The 21,718-nt window shown below is 34.7% G+C and overlaps 3 protein-coding genes and 1 long non-coding RNA gene across 6 annotated transcripts; 1 reads left to right on the top strand and 3 right to left on the bottom strand.

The window, feature by feature from the left end:
- Window positions 1-1,012: 1,012 nt before the first annotated feature.
- On the bottom strand, window positions 1,013-3,073 carry LOC121750203. Of its 3 annotated transcripts, none has more exons than XM_042144689.1 (4): window positions 2,976-3,073; window positions 2,282-2,391; window positions 2,047-2,178; window positions 1,013-1,815 (listed from the first exon to the last, which is right to left on the bottom strand). In XM_042144689.1, the coding sequence occupies exons 1-4, from the start codon at window positions 3,053-3,055 to the stop codon at window positions 1,808-1,810; spliced, it is 330 nt and encodes a 109-aa protein (XP_042000623.1). In that variant the 5' UTR covers window positions 3,056-3,073; the 3' UTR covers window positions 1,013-1,807. The 3 variants fall into 3 exon arrangements, with proteins under 3 accessions (XP_042000623.1, XP_042000626.1, XP_042000624.1); XM_042144692.1 differs by having other exon boundaries at window positions 2,047-2,085; XM_042144690.1 differs by having other exon boundaries at window positions 2,297-2,391.
- A 5,368-nt stretch (window positions 3,074-8,441) lies between these two features.
- LOC121751160 lies at window positions 8,442-9,868 on the top strand. The gene is made up of 2 exons (XR_006040007.1): window positions 8,442-9,159; window positions 9,575-9,868. It is a non-coding gene; the product is annotated as an uncharacterized LOC121751160 (long non-coding RNA).
- Window positions 9,869-10,851: 983 nt separating this feature from the next.
- Window positions 10,852-14,715, bottom strand: LOC121753142. Its single transcript, XM_042148335.1, has 13 exons — window positions 14,567-14,715; window positions 13,966-14,095; window positions 13,824-13,885; window positions 13,536-13,586; window positions 13,430-13,456; window positions 13,203-13,307; window positions 12,910-13,017; window positions 12,649-12,720; window positions 12,515-12,565; window positions 12,322-12,384; window positions 12,110-12,234; window positions 11,837-12,023; window positions 10,852-11,746 (listed from the first exon to the last, which is right to left on the bottom strand). Exons 2-13 carry the CDS (start codon window positions 14,075-14,077, stop codon window positions 11,036-11,038), a joined length of 1,674 nt encoding a protein of 557 aa, XP_042004269.1. The 5' UTR covers window positions 14,078-14,095; window positions 14,567-14,715; the 3' UTR covers window positions 10,852-11,035.
- A 339-nt stretch (window positions 14,716-15,054) lies between these two features.
- Window positions 15,055-19,091, bottom strand: LOC121750360 (conserved oligomeric Golgi complex subunit 8-like). The gene is made up of 12 exons (XM_042144880.1): window positions 18,912-19,091; window positions 18,677-18,829; window positions 17,739-17,887; window positions 17,549-17,626; window positions 17,353-17,446; window positions 17,179-17,253; window positions 16,759-17,055; window positions 16,393-16,460; window positions 16,253-16,307; window positions 15,991-16,129; window positions 15,719-15,903; window positions 15,055-15,640 (listed from the first exon to the last, which is right to left on the bottom strand). Exons 1-12 carry the CDS (start codon window positions 19,050-19,052, stop codon window positions 15,296-15,298), a joined length of 1,779 nt encoding a protein of 592 aa, XP_042000814.1. The 5' UTR covers window positions 19,053-19,091; the 3' UTR covers window positions 15,055-15,295.
- Window positions 19,092-21,718: the final 2,627 nt, after the last annotated feature.

Genomic DNA, 21,718 nt, shown 5'->3' with positions numbered 1-21,718 from the left:
CCAATATGCTTCTCATCGAACCATCAATCTATTTGTCCGAATCAGAAAGAGTCTTAAAAATAAAAATCACCACCAACAACCATAAACTATCTGAGTGTATCTATTCTTGAGCCATCTAACACTCTTTCTAACAGAGCCTTTGAGCTTGCCTTCAACACAGTAAACTCTGTAGCTAGCAACCCTTCTCTTCCTCTGAAACTCGGGATCATTGAAGCTCCAGCATTACGGCTCTTTCTTCGGCTTCCGCCGCCGCGTAGAGTGAGACCTGAAGTTGGCTGGTGGTCCATCATGATGAGGTTGAATTTGCATTTGGGAATTGCTGAGTGACTTTGATCTGTAGTTTGCCATGCTTTTCTTGAAGTTTTTTTGATGGGTTGGAGAGAAAGGTGGAGTCTTTGAACTGGATATGTGAGGTTTATTGAGTTTTTTTTTTTTTGGTTGGTTATTGATAGGTGGGAAAATTGGGCCCGGGTTGGTGGGGTGGCTGAAGATGAACTTGTGTGTGTGTTATTTGATTTTGAGAGTGTTGAGTGTGGAATTAGAGTCTTCATACATTCATACCGTTTGCTTGAGTATGATGTAGTAATTGTTATTGTGAATTTGTGATTACTGATTTGTCACTCTCACAATTTGTGGGAGCATATATGCTGGGGGTAAAGTCACTTTTGAGTATTGAAATTATGTGTACTAGAAAGTAAATGGGCCCAATCATAATAAGCCTTATAGCTAAAGCAACTATACACATAATTAAATTTCTCATAATGAAAAGTCATGAAGATAAAAAAATTGTAGTAAATTGATAACGAGATATAACCAATTTATGGGATAATCGGGGTGGCGTGACAATTTCGAAGTTGGTATAACAAATACTCCCTGTAGACCAAAAGTTGTAATTCCAGAACACTGATTTAGGAAAAGAACAGGAAAAATACATCCAATGAAACAGCAAAATATGAATATATAAATTAATAAATCTGGGAATATTAAAAAACAGCTCATGTGCAATATGATATGACATTATTTAGTATTATTCGATCATGTTTTGATCCTAAAAATCCGTTAGCTATTTGCATATCATCCAACCAAAAAAGTCATTGTTTGGTTGGAACAATCCAAAAATACTGGTACAAAATTTGACTGTAGCAAAAAAAGGAAGCCTAACCAAAGTTATAGGTCTCCAAAATTTATAGTGACTCAACTATAGCATTGTAGGGTCTCACACTAAACTCAATTTTGTCCTCAATTACGACATTGTAGAACTTCTTTATGTCGGAAAGCAGGTGTTCGTCATCGTTGGTAACAAAGTTTACGGCCACGCCCTTCCTCCCAAACCGCCCACTTCATCCAAGACGATGCAGGTAGGTCTCATAGTTGATGACAAGAGAGACTTGCTGGACATCAATACCACGGGGCAGCAGATCAGTGGTGATGAGGACTTTGGAAGAGCCGGATCTGAATTCTTTCATGATGGTATCTCTAGTGTTCTGGTCCATGTCACCGTAGGTGGAAGAGACTGTATGGTCACGGTAGCGCATTTTGTTAATGAGCCAGTCAACCTTACGCTTCGTGTTAACGAAGACGATACTTTGAGTGGAGGCCATGGTGTCATAGAGATCACTGAGGGTTTCGAATTTCCACACCTCCTCGCCAACATTAACATAGAACTGCTTGATACCCTCAAGTGTTAGCTCGTTACCTTCCACAAGAACGCGGACAGGCTTGTTCATATACTTCCTTGTGATTTCAAGGGCTTATGGTGGCAGAGAACACACCAACTTGAATCTTCGGTGAAAGCAACTTGAAGATGTTATTTATCTGGATGACCACAGTCCACTAGTTAGAAACAAAGCAATTAACTTAATATAGCATAGATATATCAGCCATAAGGCAGGAAAAGTTAGACAGTCGAAAAACGAAAATTCACAAAGAAAGCAGCCTGTGCAATGAGAGCATCAACTATGGAATCAAGTACAATAAACAATGGAGTGCCTTTATATTCTAATGCTAATGTATCTGCTTGGTAGAATCGTCGAATGCGAAGCAGACCTGATCCTTGAAAGTTGAACCCCAGGGAAAGCATTTCATCTGCTACATCCAAAGCAAACATTTTGATGTGAGCACCGACAACAACATGAACTCCACCACAGTCAACATGAATCTCAGAGGGCTTCTCAAGACCTTAACACAAAGGACAACTCCTCACATTCGCAGTCGGTTATCTATTGATGCACATACAATTGAATATGTATAGGACTGATATCTAATTCAACTGATTATGTACCACAGGTATAGATACCGCTGAGCAGTTTTGCCTGCAGCCCCATAGCCTTGAAACTGTCGTAAACCTCATCATAACTAGCGAAGAATTCTTCACCGCCATCAGCTCCAAGTCTGCATCATCTACTTAGATGGTCAGAAAACAACAGCAGGAAAAAAATCACCTTTACTATTTCATTCAAAATCAATCAACAAAAGAAGCTATTAGAAATGGGCCACTCACCCCTTAAAAGGCCTTATAAGGGGGAGGGTTATCCACACTTATATAAATGAGCTAGGATCATACACCAAGTCGATATGAGACAAGATTTAAGAGTTTTAACAAAAGCCAATAACACACAGCTCATTACAACCATCAAATTGCGAACCTTCAGATGCCGTTCCAGCCATGGCTGCGAAAACTAAAGAAAACTTCATAAAACAATTCATAAAACAATCACATTATATCTTATGTATACAGTATACCACTCAGCAAACTAGTCACCAATTGAATAGCATATAACTGAAGCATCAATGGAGATATCAACTCATCTATATCTACTGGAACCGAAGTAAAATTGCAACATAAAATCATTATGCGTCACGTTTTCTAGCAACATAATTACTCTAATGAAGAGCTGAAAATGAAATCACATTCCCAAATTTACCAAATAGCAAAAGCAAACACAAAGGATAATCAAAATTGACAATAAAATTACCTTGAAATACAGAATTTTGAGACGTTTAGGATTTTTGGTTGAATCGCGACGTTTCCCCACAATTCCCATACTCCCTTCATCTACTACTCGTTGTTCATGACGAGAGAGAAGCTGAAGAGAGAAAAAAGTTGGGCAACGACGTCGTTTTAGTGAAAATGTGAAATTCGTCGTCGTAATGATTGGGCCATTGAATGAGCCCATTACATTCATATGGGTTAGTTGTAAGGCCCAAGTCGGGACGTATTTAATCAATATTACAATTATGATGAAGGACCAAATTTTCATGGGGCCCACTCAAGGCCCTTATTAATTATATTTGGAGAATTAAAATTCTTCTATAATGGGTCCATTGAGTCCCATTCTTATATGGTATGACTTGAAAATTGGAATCATAGTTTTGAACTTATACTTAAATTCCATAAAATTAATTTTTAATTGCATGAAATTATTTTATGCCTTTAACATATACAGTATATTAAACCATAAAATTATAGTAATTTTTCTGTATATGATTGTCTCATCCGTGTATGAAAGGATACTAGTATCTTTTATTAATGCTCAAAACACCACTATTTTATTAAAATGTAAGCCAAGTTTAACAAAATCTTGAAAAGATACTTTCTTTCTAAAACACATTAGATGTTCAATAGTATTATTTTAACATAACAGTGTTGTTTTGAATATTATTTAAAGGTGTTGTTTTGTATAAATAGTGTGAAAATTAAGAGAAAATTATAATTTTATGATTTAATATTTTGATTTCATAATTTATAATCGATCCAAGTTTGATCAAAACTTATGATTTACATACATATTACTACTATTGTCCATTTATTTTATTTCTAAGATTGAAATGTTGATTAAAATAAAGAGTGATCTAGTGGATGGGCTGCAGCCACCAAGAAAAGGAGTGTGATGCTGCCACGTGGAGGTGATGAGTGCATCAACGTCCCACGCAAAGACATTCTCTCATCGCCGAAAGTGAAAGGTGAAGAAGCAAACTTGAATTGTGACCAACACCTTTAGACCAATCAAAATATACTACTATTATTTTTCCTTATCTATATATGAAAAGATTCCTATCCCTAAAATTATTTGGATCCCACTTACCAATCATCTTTTTGTTTATTTTGTTTGCCATTTTTTATGAATGTCGATCAATAATTTACACTGGTTCCTTTGATAAACCACCACTCTGAGTCAGCTGCTATACTTCTTCATTGGTCACAATTGGTTCATTTAAGAGATTTCATTTAACATATAAATTCCACACCAATTACTTTTCATAACAAATATAAAACATTAGAGTCCATAACAGTCGATCCCAACGAGTCTACATGCGTACAGTCATTGCTTGAAATGAAATTATATATAGCATCATATTTTTAATTCAAAAGAATAAAAATATCAAGAATAATGCAGATTTTTATGTATAACACGTATAATATAATCCACAATAAAGTGGAGGCTTATCTATTAAATGATCATGATAGCTAGAGTTCCCAAAGATAATATGATAATCATCAAGAAAATTATGATGCGACATCACTTAAAATCGAGAAATACACTTGAATAGGATTCTAGAAAAGGCAAGTTATATGCCACCTCATTGATTAAATTCATTCCAAATAAGGAAAGCCTCTTAAACCTATACTTAACTATAATAATTAATTAATGCCCTAAGTTTCCACTATATAGCATCATTGCATCACCAAGTTCTATTCCAAATTAAAGTACAATAATCAATTAATTTAATACTACTTGTGTGCCAATGATCAACTTCTTTAATCACATGGATTGTTAGATAATCCAACCCTAACTAAACCCACTTTCATATCTAATCTAACTAGCAACCAACCTAGCTTATGCCCTTTCCTCCAATTCGGGTATATTGGTTCGGTTTACCTATCCTTTGCATTTGTGATTGTGGTTTTCATCCCGCTTGATCTTTTGATGATGTTATTAGCGTGGACTAAGCTTTTGATTTGTCGAGGATATTATTTATATTTTGTTTTTGTGTGTCGTCTCATTGATCATAACTCTTTTAAACCATCTTTCGGTCTTTCACACTGCCTTACTGGTTGGACTATTTTTTATACTTACAATAAATTGGATTGAAATTTATAATAGTTCCATATTTAGTATATTATCGAACAAGAGACACAATTAATTACACATACAAGAGAAAGATTTTTCTTATCTATATAAGAAAAGTTTAGTGATTATCAAACAAATCAATATGGCTGTCCATAATCAAGACGGGCATATTTCAATAATTTTATTGGTATTATTAAAAGGATAATAATTGGGATTATTGAACCAACCAATTATATCGAGTTATTATGGGTTCCCCCGTTGGGGTTTTTTTGTGGGTGGGGGGATACCACCCTGCACTACATGCCTTTTGTATAGATGATTTGGAACATATTCTTACATCAATAATTTATTATTTAAATATGGTATTTAATTATTAAATTAATGAATTAATGAAAAGCATATATACTTTAAGCTGCTTTAGAGATCTACGCATGGTGGTATACCACTCATGTCGATCTACGATTTGTTCATCGCCGCTTCATTAATAGTCACTTTATTTATTTATTTGTTGTTTAACTTATAATTACTATTATTCATCTCTTTTCATAAAGTTAAAGTCAATCTACACAAAAAAATCTTATACTTTATTTATCCTACAACTTATTGGTATTTATTTATTGGATGGGATCTAGTGTCCCATGTATTATGTCCTAGCCATTTTATATTTTTTATAAAAACAATATACTTAATTATACTATAATTACATCATAGTTAATATTTATTTGAAAATTTCAAAATTTTATGAAAATATATACCCTACTCTAAATTATTAATTTTTTTCCAGTAAATATAACAATAAATTCTATACAAATTATTAGTAGGACTGTAGGAGTATATCCTAATTTTGTGCGGAAAACTATTGATTAGTAGTACCAAATTCAAACTAAAAGTTGGACTACTAAATCTCATCCGTCTATCTAGTGTGTAACTTTATTAGTATAAATTATTCAATTATTTCCGATACTCATGAGGTTTCATCCAATTCAATAAACTAAAATTATAATGTGAAATAGTACTAATTAAGTGAGCGGTCATTAAACAAATTCAGCTTCGTGAAATTCCACTACAAAAATTATGCAACGACGTCATGCATGAGGATCGATTAATAAAGTTGCACAAGTAAAAAAATTGAAAAAAAAACTCTAGAAAATATCGACCGCTTTTCTCAACCAAAAAGAATATAAAAATAAAATGTAAATAATATTGACCTCATCAATCACTAAAAATGGAATTTTAGGGCAACTGAAAAAGTGGGATCCCATTTTGTGGAAATGTTCAATCGACATTCAAAGGAGAAGGAGAAAGGAGACTTAGGAGGGAGAATCTATCTATCTTCTAGAGTTTCATAATATTTCCATTTCTTTTTTTTTTATCAAAGTCTAACACTTATACCCTTCTTTTGTTCCTAGCTAGCTGTAGATAGCTTAGCTAGCTAGTATAATTGTATATTGATATGTGTTACAAAAAATTCTTTGATTTGAGTGGATGGACATATATATTATTTACATTTCAGTATGAGATATGGTTTAGGAATGATTTAATTAATCGGATTAGTCATATGGCATATCCCCTTCTCCACTAGACGCCATTCCAATAGTGTTTTTTAATATCTGAAAAGTCACGAGTTCTGAGTCTATCGTAGTGCTTTTGTTTTCAAATATTAACAACAAAACATTTTCCAAACTAAAAATACATAATATATCAACATTTAGACAATATATTCAGAAATATCATCATAACTCATAACAAAAATCATTTTAAAATAACCATATAATATTTTTTTATATGGCTATATGAATATAGAATTTTGTTAGAATCTGTACAAAATTACTATGACAGATATTGGTTCTTGGTTCTTATTTAAAAATTGATTCTCATTTAATTTGATCATACTATATATTATGCATGTCACTACAAATTGTTCATATGATTTCAATGGCACCAAAGAATTTTCATAAAAACTCTAAGTTATCTTATTAATGTGTGCAGTAATATATATAAAGTTCTCATATATTATGTTTTGGATAACCATGACCCATGAATCAAGATATATGCAAAAGAAGTATTGATAAGTCTGGATATACGTCACGTGTGTTCACATGAACTTATTTATACAACACTCTTTCAATATATATATATATATATATATATATATATATATATCAATTATTTTAAATAGAAATATAGATACAATAATTGGTTGTGATATGAAGATTAATTAAAATGAATAAATAAATAAATAAATAAATCCGAACAGATTTATGGCAGTACTGTATAATTAATTTCGTCGTGACTACTATACATAAATTAATAAATAAATAAATAAATCCGAACAGATTTCAAAATTCACGCGCAGAGTTGACCACCCTATCACGTAGACAAGAAAATAAATATTGGTTTCAATCTTGAATTGAACAATTCATACTTTTATTTAATTAGGTCTGATTTAGAGATGCAGAAGGCCACCATCTGCATTGGCTGGTAAAACATTTAGAATTACAAGAAGCATTGGTATGTGTAACAAGAATTGTGGCTTCTGATACAATTTCTCTTCATAAATTATTATGCCACATATCAATAAAATTACATGTCTTAATGTTTTTTTAATTCTTAGTAGTAACAAATTTGCCTTGAGGGTGATAATGTATATAGAATACATATTATCATTTCCCAAAATAGAAGACTTACTACATGTTTTATCTACTAAATTAAATGAAACTTATTTGATCATATTCTATTAGAGTAATAAAAGATTAGGGTTCAAAATGCTGGTGCCACTTTTTTCGTTATATATTTAATACTTGTATTTTGGTAATTTAATGTTAACATTACAATAGAAAAATTATTGTTATTTAATTAGTTAGACTTAGAATTGTAAAAAAACTTATACCCTAGCTTTAGTTTTTATAGTACTAGTAAAAATATGAATTTTAAAGATTTGTATTTTTGTAAGTTGAGTTTAATTTATAGTGTTATAATTTTGAAATAAATGTTACGGAGAAAGTTGTGAAACATCTATTTGGTCCCATAACGTGAAATTTATGACTCGGCTACTATAAATACATGATACATTTCACCTAATATAGCATCAAAAGCAAGATAAGTGACACACATACATACATACATACATACATACATAGATATGCATATATTCTTGTTTGGGAAGGTGATAACACACACATTACTAATAGTGTGTGTGAAAATGTGACAGCTGGGGTTTCTACAGCAATAAAATAATGTGAGAGGCCAATAAAAAGATAAACCCACATTTATTCCAAAGGTCATTGCTGATGTGAACCGTTAAACTTTGCTCTCCTATATAATCCCATACATACTTCACCATTTTCCCTCACACCCAAATATCTCAACTACTCTTCTCTCTTTTTCCATAGTATAGTATAGTATAGTAAACAAGTAGTGTATGAGTTTTGAGGGGTGGGTTTTTTCTTCAAGAAATTAATTGGAGTTTTGATTTTAGGTGAATGGAATCTGTTCAATACATAAGGGTAAGGGAGGTGACAGAAGAGAGTGAGCACAAATGGTGTTTTCTTGCATGAATTGTTCATGCTTGAAGCTATGTGTGCTCACTCTCTTGCTGTCACCCCACCCTCTCTCTCTCCCCCCCCCCCCCACACACACACACATAAACTATATATATATATATGCATATTTTTTTTCAACCTATGTGATTTTTTGTTGAGTTGGGCTTGTAAGGGTTGATGCAGGATGTTAATTTTCTTGATTAGGCAAAATGGTTTTTGTTTTCTTTTTTTTTTTATTGTTATTTTGAATGAATTTTTTAACAACAGGGTTACTGACAGGCTAATTAGGGCTTTTTTATGTGTTGTGTTCAAATCTTGATTTAGGGTTTTGTGGATTTGAGTTTTTCCACTTTTTTTGGGAAAAAGTCCTAATTCAGTTTCAAGGAGATGGTGTTAGCAACTCTACTGGTATTGATCTTTTTTATGCACTTTTCCTTTATAGATATATATCTTGAATTTGTTAATATATTTACATCAATCACAATTGCTTGATTGTGCCCATTTCTCGCAGCAGAAATTTTTGACTGATTCGGTGATGGGAGCTGGTGAGAAGTTGATCTTCTTGTAGTTCATTCGTGTTTAATTATTTGATTTTTCCTAATTTTTTTAGTTAAAAAACAAAACAAATTATCTTAAGATATCAGCTAGTCTTAGTCATGAAGTTTGCAATCTAGTGGAGTAGTATTTCTTTTAAATATAACAATCAGTCATCTTCACTTGAATCTAGTGGGGGCTAATAATTTGCACTAATTAAAACTTTGTTTCCATTTTTTTTTTATCGCTATCTCTTTAATTAATTTTTGCCTCCACCATTTGTGGATGAAATTGACATGAAAGTTGTCTCTTTCTCTTCATTTTGGTTTTCCGAATAACTAACATGAAAGAGAGAAAAAACACTTTGTTCTGAGCAAATATATGTATGTTTAATGACTAATGATTATGTGTTTTCTTTGTGACAAGGAAAAACTTGCAGCTGCAGATTAAGAGAAGAGATTCAATTGATACTCTTGAATTCTTGATTTTGTGATCAAATGCAAGAACTTCTTTTTATCATATTTTAATGGATATTGAAGAATCTGAAGGGACAACCTTATTTCAACACAAAAGGGTTCCTAGCTAGGTTATTTAATATGATCAATCAAGTTTTTAAATACATTATAAAATTGTAGATGGTCTTTGTTTCCATATATAATTAGCTCCTTTTTGGTTGTTGTATCAATTGTAATTTGAGACGATGAGTTTATGATTCCTTAATCTTTTGGCCCACGCATTATCATTTATATACTATGAGGGTGTTCGGTAGGCAAAATTATATCTTGAGATTAAAATGTATATTGCGTTTGGTTCATGAGATTGAATCCAACAACTTAATCATCGATTGAATCCCACAATTTAATCCTAGATGGATAATCATGTGATAATTAGTTAATTTAGCATAGCTAACTCTCTCTAACTAATATAATCTCACAACTTAATCATAGATTATATCTTGGTTCTATTTTATCTAAGAAAGCAAACACCTATAATTGTTTATTTAAATATGTTTTAGTTTGCAAGATAATCACATATCAAATCATATCTGTTACTGTTATAAACTCCTGCTAATGCTTAATTAAAATAATACTGTTATTTTGTATAGGTTAAGGATGATAGGAAACCCTTGTTCATCACAAAAGAAAATAAAGCCCTTTATTTGCTGAGATCAATTAGCATTAATTGTGTACTTATATTTATTAATTAATAGCAAAGTGTTCAAATAAGATTAGCATATGATCTCTACGATAATGGGAGCTCAGCACTAGAGCTACATTCATTTTACAGAGTTTGGACCACTGCTTTAGTTACACTTTGGAATTCTTTAATTGATTTTTTTCAAATTTTCATGAATTTTAGTCAAAAGTTCATTGTATTGCATCAAAGTTGGTTTTGTTTTCTCCAGGACTTTATTGTATTTGAAATTCAATAATTATTTCTTTTCGTACAAATTTGAAATTGAATTGATGGTCATCGTGGCAATGTTGATTAATAATATATGAAACCCTAGTTTTGCAGATGCACTTTGATATAAAAATAGAAGCTGTTGTATCTTCAAAAAACAAATACACGCACTTAGAATTGTGATAAATTAAGATTGAAATAGTAGGATTTTTGCTATGATGTAGCTATGTTTTTTCTTGAACTGGAAATGAAATTACAAGAAAATTTAATTACTGATTTTGAATTGGTGCTCCAAACTATAAAAGACAAAATAATTCAACCTAACTATAACTGAAAACATAGTACAGTATGTCCTTGAATTTAAATTACAACCAAAATGAACCTCAATACAAAGTCTCAAAACTTGTACACAAAAATGGTTAATTTCATCACAAAATGTAAAATAACAACACTATATATAGTACGTTCGAATCACATAATCATCTATGCAAGGCGAAAGAGCATGATATTAAGTGCCGCAGATGGAACACGGTAAGGGCTTGTGGCGAACCACGTTTCGATTATGCCTTGTACCGAGCTGCTAGGGGTCTTGTCGGACCACCTGTCAGCGAGCTCGAAGCCACACTGAGATGCTGCCGAGAGTATGGACGGCTCGTCGACTCGACGGAAAACATGGCAGAGGATGAAAGCAGGAGGCTCTTTGTTATTTCCTGAGCATCTGCTGCTGGTTGAAATCAGTTCTCTGGCGGTAGAAAATAACGGTACGATCGCCTGAGAGACGTACGTGACATCCGTCCCGATTATGACGTCGAAACCCTCCTCGTTCAGTTGCTTGATCGCCTGTATATCTTCTCGATTCCCCCACTCGAGTTTCTTGATATGCAATGATGGTGGTGATGATTTGAGGTTTGATGCTACATTTTCTTTCAATAGATCAATTGCTTTAGTGTCCCCATCTGTGGCGACTACAAGATCAGCCGATGCAGCAGCTATCATGGGACAGATCCCTCCGCATCCGGATCCGAGTTCGAGAACCCGTTTCCCTGCAACGATATTCTGATTCGTGGCAAGGACGGATGCCATCAGCCTTGCTGATTCCCACAGCATCAAGCCGGTTGATGCGCAGGTGTGCTGAAACTCTCCTGAGAGCAAATTTATCTTGAACGTGTAGTCGTGTACGGACACCTCATGACTCTACGAGAAAAAGGAATAATCATTTGGATTAGATCATGCAATTACAAAAGACATGCCTGTGAGTTAAAGAAGGTAGTGGTGGTCCAGTACCTCTTTAATGGAAGGTGAGGCACCAAACATTTCCACAGCCATCCCCTCTGACATATCAATTTCAGTCGCCTGGATACCATCTTCACGTTTATCACAATCTTGTTGTATTTGGCCAGCTTGGGCCGGAGCATCTCCACCACAAATACCATTGGTCTCAGCTGGGCGAAACACAGCTTGCACCCACCGCCTGTAATTTGATGTTGTAAACTTTTAATATAACATGAACGCATGCTTTTCTAGCAAGAAATTCCCAAAAAAATGAATAAGTCTCACCGATTCATTACTATCTCTCTCGATCTGTTTTCCACTTGCTTACAACACAAGACGTGTTCTTCCATGCTGAACCCGTTTCCTTTCAAAAGATTTTCCAAGAACTCGTCTGAGAAGTAGAAAGCTCTCTAGCACCAGAGTAGATCAAATATATGAGAAATCGATGTTATTCGTAGAACCTTGAGAAACATTAACCCAAACGAATAGAAACTCACAGTGCCATCACCCCTAACATAGAAGTTCTCACTAATCTTCTGTTCCTTTCCAGTGAACCGTTCCTGTCAATATTGCCATAATATGCTGTTAGTAACATTGCAGCATAGTCATACGATAAAACCGATTTCTATCTATGGTTGAAAATATCAACTAGAATCCAAAACTACTTAGCACATTTGGACTAGTCCCCACCTGAGCAAGATCACCAGTAGCATAATCACGAAATAGTACACGGCCATTTGGCTGCACATTAAAAATATGTGTTGTTAGAGAAATTAAGCACAAGACTTCACCAGTCACAGACAGTATGTAAATTGAGTACTCACCTTGAGAACTTTTCTGATATTTTGCATCACTGCTGGCATCTTTTCCGGGGAAACTGCAGACAAAACGAATATCTGCTTAAAAAGTTAGTCAGCGTGCAAATTATACAGCAGCATGTAAACAAAATAAGTGAATCTGCTTTGACTGTGAGCCAACATAAAACAAATTCAACATACTTATTTATGCAAGTAAAATTTATTCAAAAATGTGCGAGGGTGCAACTGTGCAACCCAAGATTGAGAAAGATCAAAAGAAACTATTACCATTGTCACAATGTCCACCGAGGAAGGAGTAACATGAGCACATAGATCATTAGCAGTAAGATCACAGACAAATGCATTGACTTTGGCCTCTGTGAACTCCTTGTGCGTCTAAAATGACATTGAAATATTACGAGTTATAAACAATCAATCAATTTGAGAGGCAAAAGATGGATTAGTTGAACATCTTTCTCTGCAGTCTACAGAAGTTTGTTGGCAATTGCAAATAGTGAACCATGTCACGGAAGAGAGTATTAGAAGCCAAAACTTATGGTGTCATTCTCTCAAGATCTTACCTTTACCAGATTCACAGCACGGGGCGAAAAATCGCAAGCATGTACAAATAAATCTGGATATGTCGCAAGCAGAGGAAAGATAGTGTTTCCAGCTCCACAACCAACCTGGTAGGCAACCATCCAAAATTATCAATCAAAAACCTCACAAGGAAAACCAAACTGGTCTGGTATTAAAATCAAATACGAGTAATAAATTCAAATCAAACTAGTAAATTGAGAAGATATACCTCCAGAACCACTGTTCTTCCTTCTCTCTGCAAAAACAAACGAAACAAACTAATTACAACCTACAGTTTCATTCAACGGAACCAAATCACTATCATTTGTACTTACAGAAAAGTGGTGTCCCCATTCCTTGCCCAAATAATGACGATCCTTAAAGAACTACAGAGTATGAAAACCAAAAACTAGTATCAACTATCACAAGCGAAGCACCTTAAAGGAAGTGCGAGTAATTGATCAGTTTTTCGTTTCTTGCTCATTCAAGCACTGCAGACGAGCGATCATGTAACCAATTTATACGTTTTGGAAACAATGGAGAAGGCCCATACATGATAAAACAACAAACACAACTATTCTTTTTCTTAAGCTCATGAAATTGCATTGGTATTAGAGACTTGCCTTGTCCTGGTGGTGTTTATAAAAGATATCCCAGTATTTCTTGGCATCTTTTTCGTACTTATCTGCCAACAAATAATACCGGCTTAATCAAGACGCAAACCTCAACTAAACGAGAATTTAGAGAGGCTAAAGAAGTACCAACCTCTCCAAAAAGCCGATACTTCATCATTGGAAGGTGCATATATTTGAATTTTCGAATGCTGTGTTTGTTGATTCTCACTAACACTTACTCCAGAGCTCGGTGTGGCTGCCATCACTATTCCCCTACTCAACTACAGAAAATAGAACACAACTAAAAACAAATCCAATCCAAGGCATTACAAGTAAAAATCATTAAAGGTTAAACAGAGGCATCATAATCCATACGGTTCCACAAACTCCAGACACAATGAATCTAGTTACAATCTTCCATAACTCCATTGAACTAATAATGAAGGCAATGCAAGGAATCAGCTTCAATTCATCAGTAAACTAACAGAACTATTCAATGCTCTAGCAAGTGCAAAAATTGCCAAATCTCCATACAAGCAAAACACAAATCTACAATTAAAACATGTACAAGTGATAAACTATACGCAGCATCCATAAAAATGAGTACAAACTTCAGATTAGAGCACGCGAATATTCAAAAGTTCAAACAATTCCACTTAAATTGGTGTGTGCGCGCGCGCACGTTAAGCTAATTAAATACTGGAAAACAAAACCAATCGGCAACAGCATTGAACAAGATCGAGAAAACGGACCTTTTGTGAATTAACAGAAGAAGATTGCAATCAAATAGGATTCGCAGCTATTATCACAAATTTATGCAGTGAAGAGCAGATGGCGGCTTTTTTAGGATTAATTTGACAAAAATTGTACGCAAATCTACTGGAGAGGAGTTTACTTAAGACTCGAGTGTTGAAAAATTCACTCTATTTACAAACAAAGTAGTATTCATTTTAATTTTAATTTTATTTTTATAATTTTGTTATTTCGATTAATCATGTTTCTTCTCCCTTATTTTCAACGTAATTTTGTTTAACCCTCTTAATTTTACGAAAAATTGATTCATGTCACGCTTTACATATTTCGGTGACAATTAAATTGATTCATCATTTTGTAGCTAAATGAAATATAAATGGGAAATTTGTGGTTGTGGCCTTGTGGGTCTATGTCCGTAACTACACGTGTTATTGATTGGTTCGCCCAATCTTACTAGTCTCATAATCTCATTTTACTTTAACTATAGTAAATGGTAATTATATTTACATTCTATTACTCATTATACTCGTAAGGATCAAAATTATTACAACACCTAGCGCTTTAATTGTGTAACAGCGTACTACAAAAAGAATTAACCTCAGCGGCTCAACCTAATACAAGCAGGCTCAACATTAACAATTTATTTTTTAAGTCCAATTACTCACACTATAATAAAAGAAAAGTCGTTGAAATGTTTATAATTACAATGAAATGAGTAACTATTTTTTTCATGATAATACGGGTGGTTGTTGAGTTTCTTCACTTGTAGTATCTGCCGCTGCCTTGACTTCCTTATCTGAGCCGACACGATTCGGTTCCTTCTCATCTTGGCTGGAGCTTCCCGTCCGCTCGATACTGTGGCGGACCCCGTTTTCGACCGTGTGGCCATTGCCATTTTCTGATGCGTTATTGGCCTCTGCGTTTTGATTCTGGACTGGTTTTGGTAGTTCTCTGGAGGGTGAGGTTGCTAATAAGCGGCTGATGCCGTCAAACAAGTTTTTGGCGTCTGTGATCAGAGCAGCTCCACCGGGGTAGCAGCGGCCGAAGCATGCCGCGCAGTGTGGGAAAGCGACCTGCACGGAGCCAGCATCATCATGTGAAGGTTCGAGATAATACTGCATGTAAATCGACAGATTAGGAGCAGAGCTCACCTCGATGAATGCTTGGCAAAGTTTGAGGAAAAGTTGGGATTCGTTGTCTTTGAGCATTTTGGTTGTGTGGTATCTAAGTAGGGTATCGGAAACGGCCTGCAGATCCTTGACTAGTTGTTGAGCGAGCACGTGTTTCAAACTTATTGGAGCGCAAGGGCGTAGTTCGTTCATTGCTGCAGATACGCCTGCAGCCACCACAAGAGGATATACAATAAACACCAAAATGCCATGATGCCACAGCACATCAAACAAGGTGTCGATTTTGAGCTCACCGTTAATGAAAACAGCAAGAGGTGGATGTTCCATAAGACTTGACGGAGGAGTAACATCATCGTGACTTTCGTCAGCAAGACTACTGGCAGGAAAGCCAACTGCTGGCAACGGGACCCAACGATGAGAATCCAACACCAACTGGATAAAGCAAAACATATATGTCATATATATAGGGATCCAAATCATATGCCTAATGAGAAAAAAAGAGAGCATAATTGCGTTGTAACTGAAAACATGGCATCTTCTGTTTGAAGATCATACCTGAAAATTCTCAACAGCACTACTCATATTCTTTGAAAATAAATTAAGAACTGCTCTGCTAAGATGAACAAATCAAGTTAAGAGCTAGCTAGCTCAATGCCATAGTCTCAGATAGATTTGTAAACGGCAAAAAATATTACTCTTCAAATAGAGGGGGAAGCAGCCCTCGAAAATCTAAACCAACCCATCCAAGGCCCATGGCACAATACTGCAGAGAACCATGAAAATAATAAATAAAACATACTCCCTCCGTCCCAAGGTAGTTGAGTCGTATTCCTTTTTAATTTGTCCCAAGGTAGTTGAGTCATTTCCTTTTTTGGTAAAATTTTTATTCCTTCTCTTATTTTCCTCTCTCCACTTTAACCTTTAACAAATCAATTTCTTAAATCCTGTGCCCAAAAGAAATGCCTCAACTACCTTGGGACGGAGGGAGTATTTAGGAGCATAAATACAGCATCAGTGATTTACCAATGGTTCTCACCATGCACTGATCCATTGGTACTCACCATGCACTGATCCAGTATATTTGACAAGGATCCACCTTCACCGATCTTTGGAAGCATGACTTTAAGAGTCTTCAGATGCATGGTAATCTGATGCATGGCCCAATCAAAGAGAAGCCCACCATCATAATTCTCTTCACTCTCTGATGTGTGATCAGCAAAGATGGCTCGATATTGATTGACAACATCAAAAAGGTGCATTCTGTGACAATTAACCATCCCCTTCAAATATTCATAAGGATTTCTCTGGTCTAAATCATCAAGTATTCCAGTAAGCCAGGCTTCACGGCATCTTAAAAACTGAAACACCAGGCATCATGGATCAGAACTCACGCCTTGAATATTTTAGTTAACGGTGACTAAAACCACCAAAATTTAGTAAAATCCATTCCACATGGGACAGTGATTTCATTAAAAGGCTACCTGTAGGCGCATTTCATATTCACTGAAAACTCCTATTCGACGTAAATATCCAATTATGCGCAAGCATTCTGGCAACTACAAGCAATATAAAGAGCAAAGTTTAATCACTTCAGAGCTGAATATTTAACTTTAGTGGTCGCACTGAATCAACTTAATCTAAACAAGATATAATACCTGGATATTAGACCTAAGTTTCTGAAGAAGCTGTGAAAGAAGGGACTGGGTGGTCTGCCGAACTTCTGCGGCTAGAGCCTGAATCACAGGAATTCTTTTTCAAGAGAAAACAAAAATAGTGCCTTAATAAATGCATCAAACAAGCTCACATATGAAAGGACTGCATTCTTCTATTAGAATTGTACAAAAAGCTCACTTTGGGTGCATTGTAGTAAGCTTTGCGACAAAAGTTTCTAAGTCGAGAGCTTCGTCAAAATTTCCATTCCTCACGCATCTGTATCACAATGCTAGCTAATCATACTCTGAGAAAATATTAAGACATGTCTAATAGATGGCATAAAGTATTGGATAATTTAAAATGTTGACAAACAAGTACAGGTGCATACGTATCCATGAGTTGAGGTATTTCGAGTAAGTCAAGCAAAGTGCTCTGGTTTGCTAGTAATGTTTGGTTCATCTTCCTTTTTTCCAATATATTTTCAGCCGAATCAACAAACTCAGTGCAGCCGGATGTTAGTTTTGGAATTTCAGCTATCTGCAAAGAGTTCAAACATCTACGGACCTCAGTAAAAGCATGATGACTCGTAACAAGGAAACTGGGACAATGAAAAAATCAACCATACCCACTCCAGTTTTTAGTCGTTCCACTATATTAAGACACTGGCCTATACCTTACCCCTATAAATTTCCTAAAGGTTAAAAGATAGGCAGTTTACAAGAGTAACAAACACTCCTTGATATACAAGTATGATATACACATCAGAACCTATGCTGCATTCTTTGTACTACATCCAGCAGGGAAAAATAATACTACTACTTCAACTTAGTCTAGAAAGATCTCCTAAGTTCAGCTCATATTAAAATAACATGATCATCGTCAACAACATCTAGCTTGTATGCGTGCAATAAATGTGACATTTAGGCTTAAACCATCCTAGTATATGCATCCTAAACTTTCATCCAGGCATAACCTTTCATAGCTAACTGCTCCAACATATTTACATGCTTATGAACTCTACCTAGTAAGAGACTTTATCCTCCATACATGATCCACAAAAAATAGACGAGAAATCCGTCAATTATACATGCCTTGGCATTTGGCTCCTAAGATTTATAGGTGCCCCACGTATTCCTTTAATTAGTAACAGAGCTAATTAAACCTCAAAATATACAATTTACAGCATACTTGCAATCTTATTCCCCATTCTCACTCCATATCTGCCCCCAACAGCTTATAATTTACAGTTTGCAGTGGCAATAGCTGCAATGCCAGGTCAATAACTCTGAGATCCGATCAGATTATAAAAACGAAAACCACAATTACCAGAGACTCGAGATGCTTGTCAATCGAAGAAACCTCCTCTCGGATCTCGAGCAACGCATCCGCCGCCGCTATGAATGCACGGTAGTTCCCCACCGCCACCTCCTGCATCTGCCGCCGTATCCTCTCCGCATCTACTCTGAGCAATTCCGGTTCCTTCGAGAAAACTATCACAATCACTACCGAAGATTTCTGAATGCGAGACACGAATTAAGCATTACCAGAGCCGCGCGAATACCTTATGGAGACGATCGAGAGTGAAGGAGAGGAGCTCGGAGACGTAAGGCTGCTGCGCGGCGGAGGCGAGGGGGAGGAGATTCGACATCTCCGCCGATACATCGCCGTTCGCCGGAGATTCGGGTGACGCCATTGCCGTCATTCTTAAAGCCCTGAATTTAATCGGAGTATTTTATAGATCTGGAAAGTGAGATTTTATCTGATTTTTAGTGAGATTTCTCTGGGCTTGCATCATATTTTCAAGAGTATAGGGGGTGTTTATGCAATTTAGAAGAATATGTAGCTTTGTCTTGCAATGTTTATGAAATTTTGTTGCGGTCCCTGAAAAATTAGTTATTATGGTTATTAACTTACTGGAGTAGTTCTTTTTTATGTTTATTTTTGGAAATGCCAGGGAAAATCATGAAATTTGATAAAATTATGTTTGTTCTACAGCTTTAGATTTACTTCGAAAAAATGATCAAGATTTGATTTAATTTGCAATTATCAAACGACTTAAAAAATTGGGCTGCTTACAAGTAATATATTGCATCATTTTTTATGAATAGACTACATCGTTTACCTCATAGGCAGCGATCGATGTATTACTTTTCCACAGCCATATCCAAATTCACCAAAAATGCTCAACAAATAAATCTAATTTTTATGATTTTGGGGGATAATTTTTTAAGTGACATGAATGGCAACAATTTGGACCAAATTTCACTATTTTATTTCACTATTTTCCGGGAATTGTCTTTTTAATTTTTGAGTTGTGATTACTCACTATCATTGTATTTAATGCGCAGGTGACAAATTCCCGATTATTTTTTTCAAGAATGGAGTTTTGTATATTTGAATAGTGTCCTATTTATTGGTTTAAATAAGATTAAGTTTTATATATATTATTGGTGTGGATAAATATCTTATGATAAACTCAAAATAATGTCATGGAAGAAGAAGAAGCTTTTATTTCCATGAAACATTTTCCTCTAACACAAATTCAAGTGATTTACAACATAAAGAAAAGATATGACAACACAAAAATATTAAAGCCTTGACGACGTTGAAAAGCTCGAGTTGCAGCTTTTGATGTGTAGAAATAGTAGTAAGGGTCGGAGAAATTCTGCTGCACCATGGTTGGCTCGACTGGAGGCGGCCGAGCAGTCTCGTCGCCCTCTTCGGGCGAAGGATGAGCCGGTGGTGAGTGGTGGTGTTTTGGCGAATGTGGTGGCGAGCATACGACGGGGCAGGTGTCGCAGTGGCTAATGCATGATGACTCTGATGGTGCGATGTTATTCTGACCTTCGGATTTTAAAGCTAGAACTAAGATCGAGATAACAAAAACCGACATTTTTATTTCCATAGGAGCAAGAATTCTTGAAGGTTTCCTTATCTCCAGCAATTTTGTTGCTATAGTTGAAGTGTAGTTGTGATTCGAGTAATCTTGGTACGTGGAAGCTAGGAAGTTGTGTATATTTATAGATAGATATAGGAATATTATGTATATCTAGTATTTTAATTTTTTTAAAGATTTAAATTTTAGTCTTGTATATAGATTTAAAATTTTGATTTGTTAAAATTTTGCGACCAATCCAGATTTTGACCGTTGATATATATTATCGAACGTCATCGTCATATTGTAAATAGCAAAACGACATTATACTTATAAATTAAATAATTTCATTTATTCAGTTTTATACCAAAAGAGAATTAGACTGCGGTAGAGAATGAGAAACAAGAATGAGATGGAAGAAAATACGACAAATTAAATTATTTATTTAGACCTCGTTTTGGTTGACGTTGGGTGATGTCCTATAAGAAAATAATTAAGCATGTTATTATTCAAATCTTGATTGGTTACAGAATTAAAATAAATTAATAGTTTATGAACTTATAATCTGATTTTAGTGTTCATATACAAAATCAGAAGTTAACAAAAGTGTAATAATTTACAGACAAGTACCCTTAAAAATGAATATTAATTTTTTGAAATGTATTACTAGATATTTCGAAAAATGTCATTATCCATAAGATGTTATCCAGGCTTTTTTTCTTCTTCACTTTATACTACCTTTCTTCGCATATGCTTTTCTTTTTAAAATTCGGAATCATCTCCTTTTTTACCCTCTAATCCGAAGAAAGGAATATCGATATTCCAATGGAGAGAAGTTGCATGTTTTTGTTAACTTTAGAACCTAACAATTCCTATATCTTATTGGGAAAATGAATTTGTAAGTTTAATATTTCATTGGTTTATGAGATTCTCCAAGTTCCTTAATAAGTTTGTTCACAATTATCCTGCGACAAATTTTCTTGATAAAATTGTGGCTGATATGATAGCTGAAAAATCGCATGCAAAACATGAAGCCTCACTAGTCACTACTAGTGAGTTAAATGATATTTCTATCAGCAATACTAACATAGGGACTATAACATGAAGACAATTTGATTTTTTTTCATTACAAGATAATTTCAAAATTTTCCAAATTCATGCTTATTTTGACTAATTTTTAAAATTGCCGATGAACTAAAATTTGATACAACCTCCGTCACAAAAAACAGATAAAGTTGTAAATAACACGAGTTTTAATGAACAATTGATAAAGTAAGAGAGAAAGATAGAGAAAATGTGGTGAGAGTAATGTTAATGGATTGTAAGGTCCACACTTAAAATTATGTGTGAGGTTAATATTAATTTAAAACTTTCTATTTTTAGAATTAGTTTAATTTTGAGGGACGACCCAAAATAGTAAAATTGATCTATTTTTTTGGATGAAGTAGTAAATTTCACGATTTTTACAACAATTGAAGGTAAAAAATAAATGG

The sequence above is a fragment of the Salvia splendens genome, chromosome 10, assembly GCF_004379255.2.
Source record: "Salvia splendens isolate huo1 chromosome 10, SspV2, whole genome shotgun sequence".
In the NCBI taxonomy this organism is placed as follows: domain Eukaryota; kingdom Viridiplantae; phylum Streptophyta; class Magnoliopsida; order Lamiales; family Lamiaceae; genus Salvia; species Salvia splendens.
Note: the sequence above shows the minus strand (reverse complement) of the source record. Positions and strands in the feature narration are given on the sequence as shown.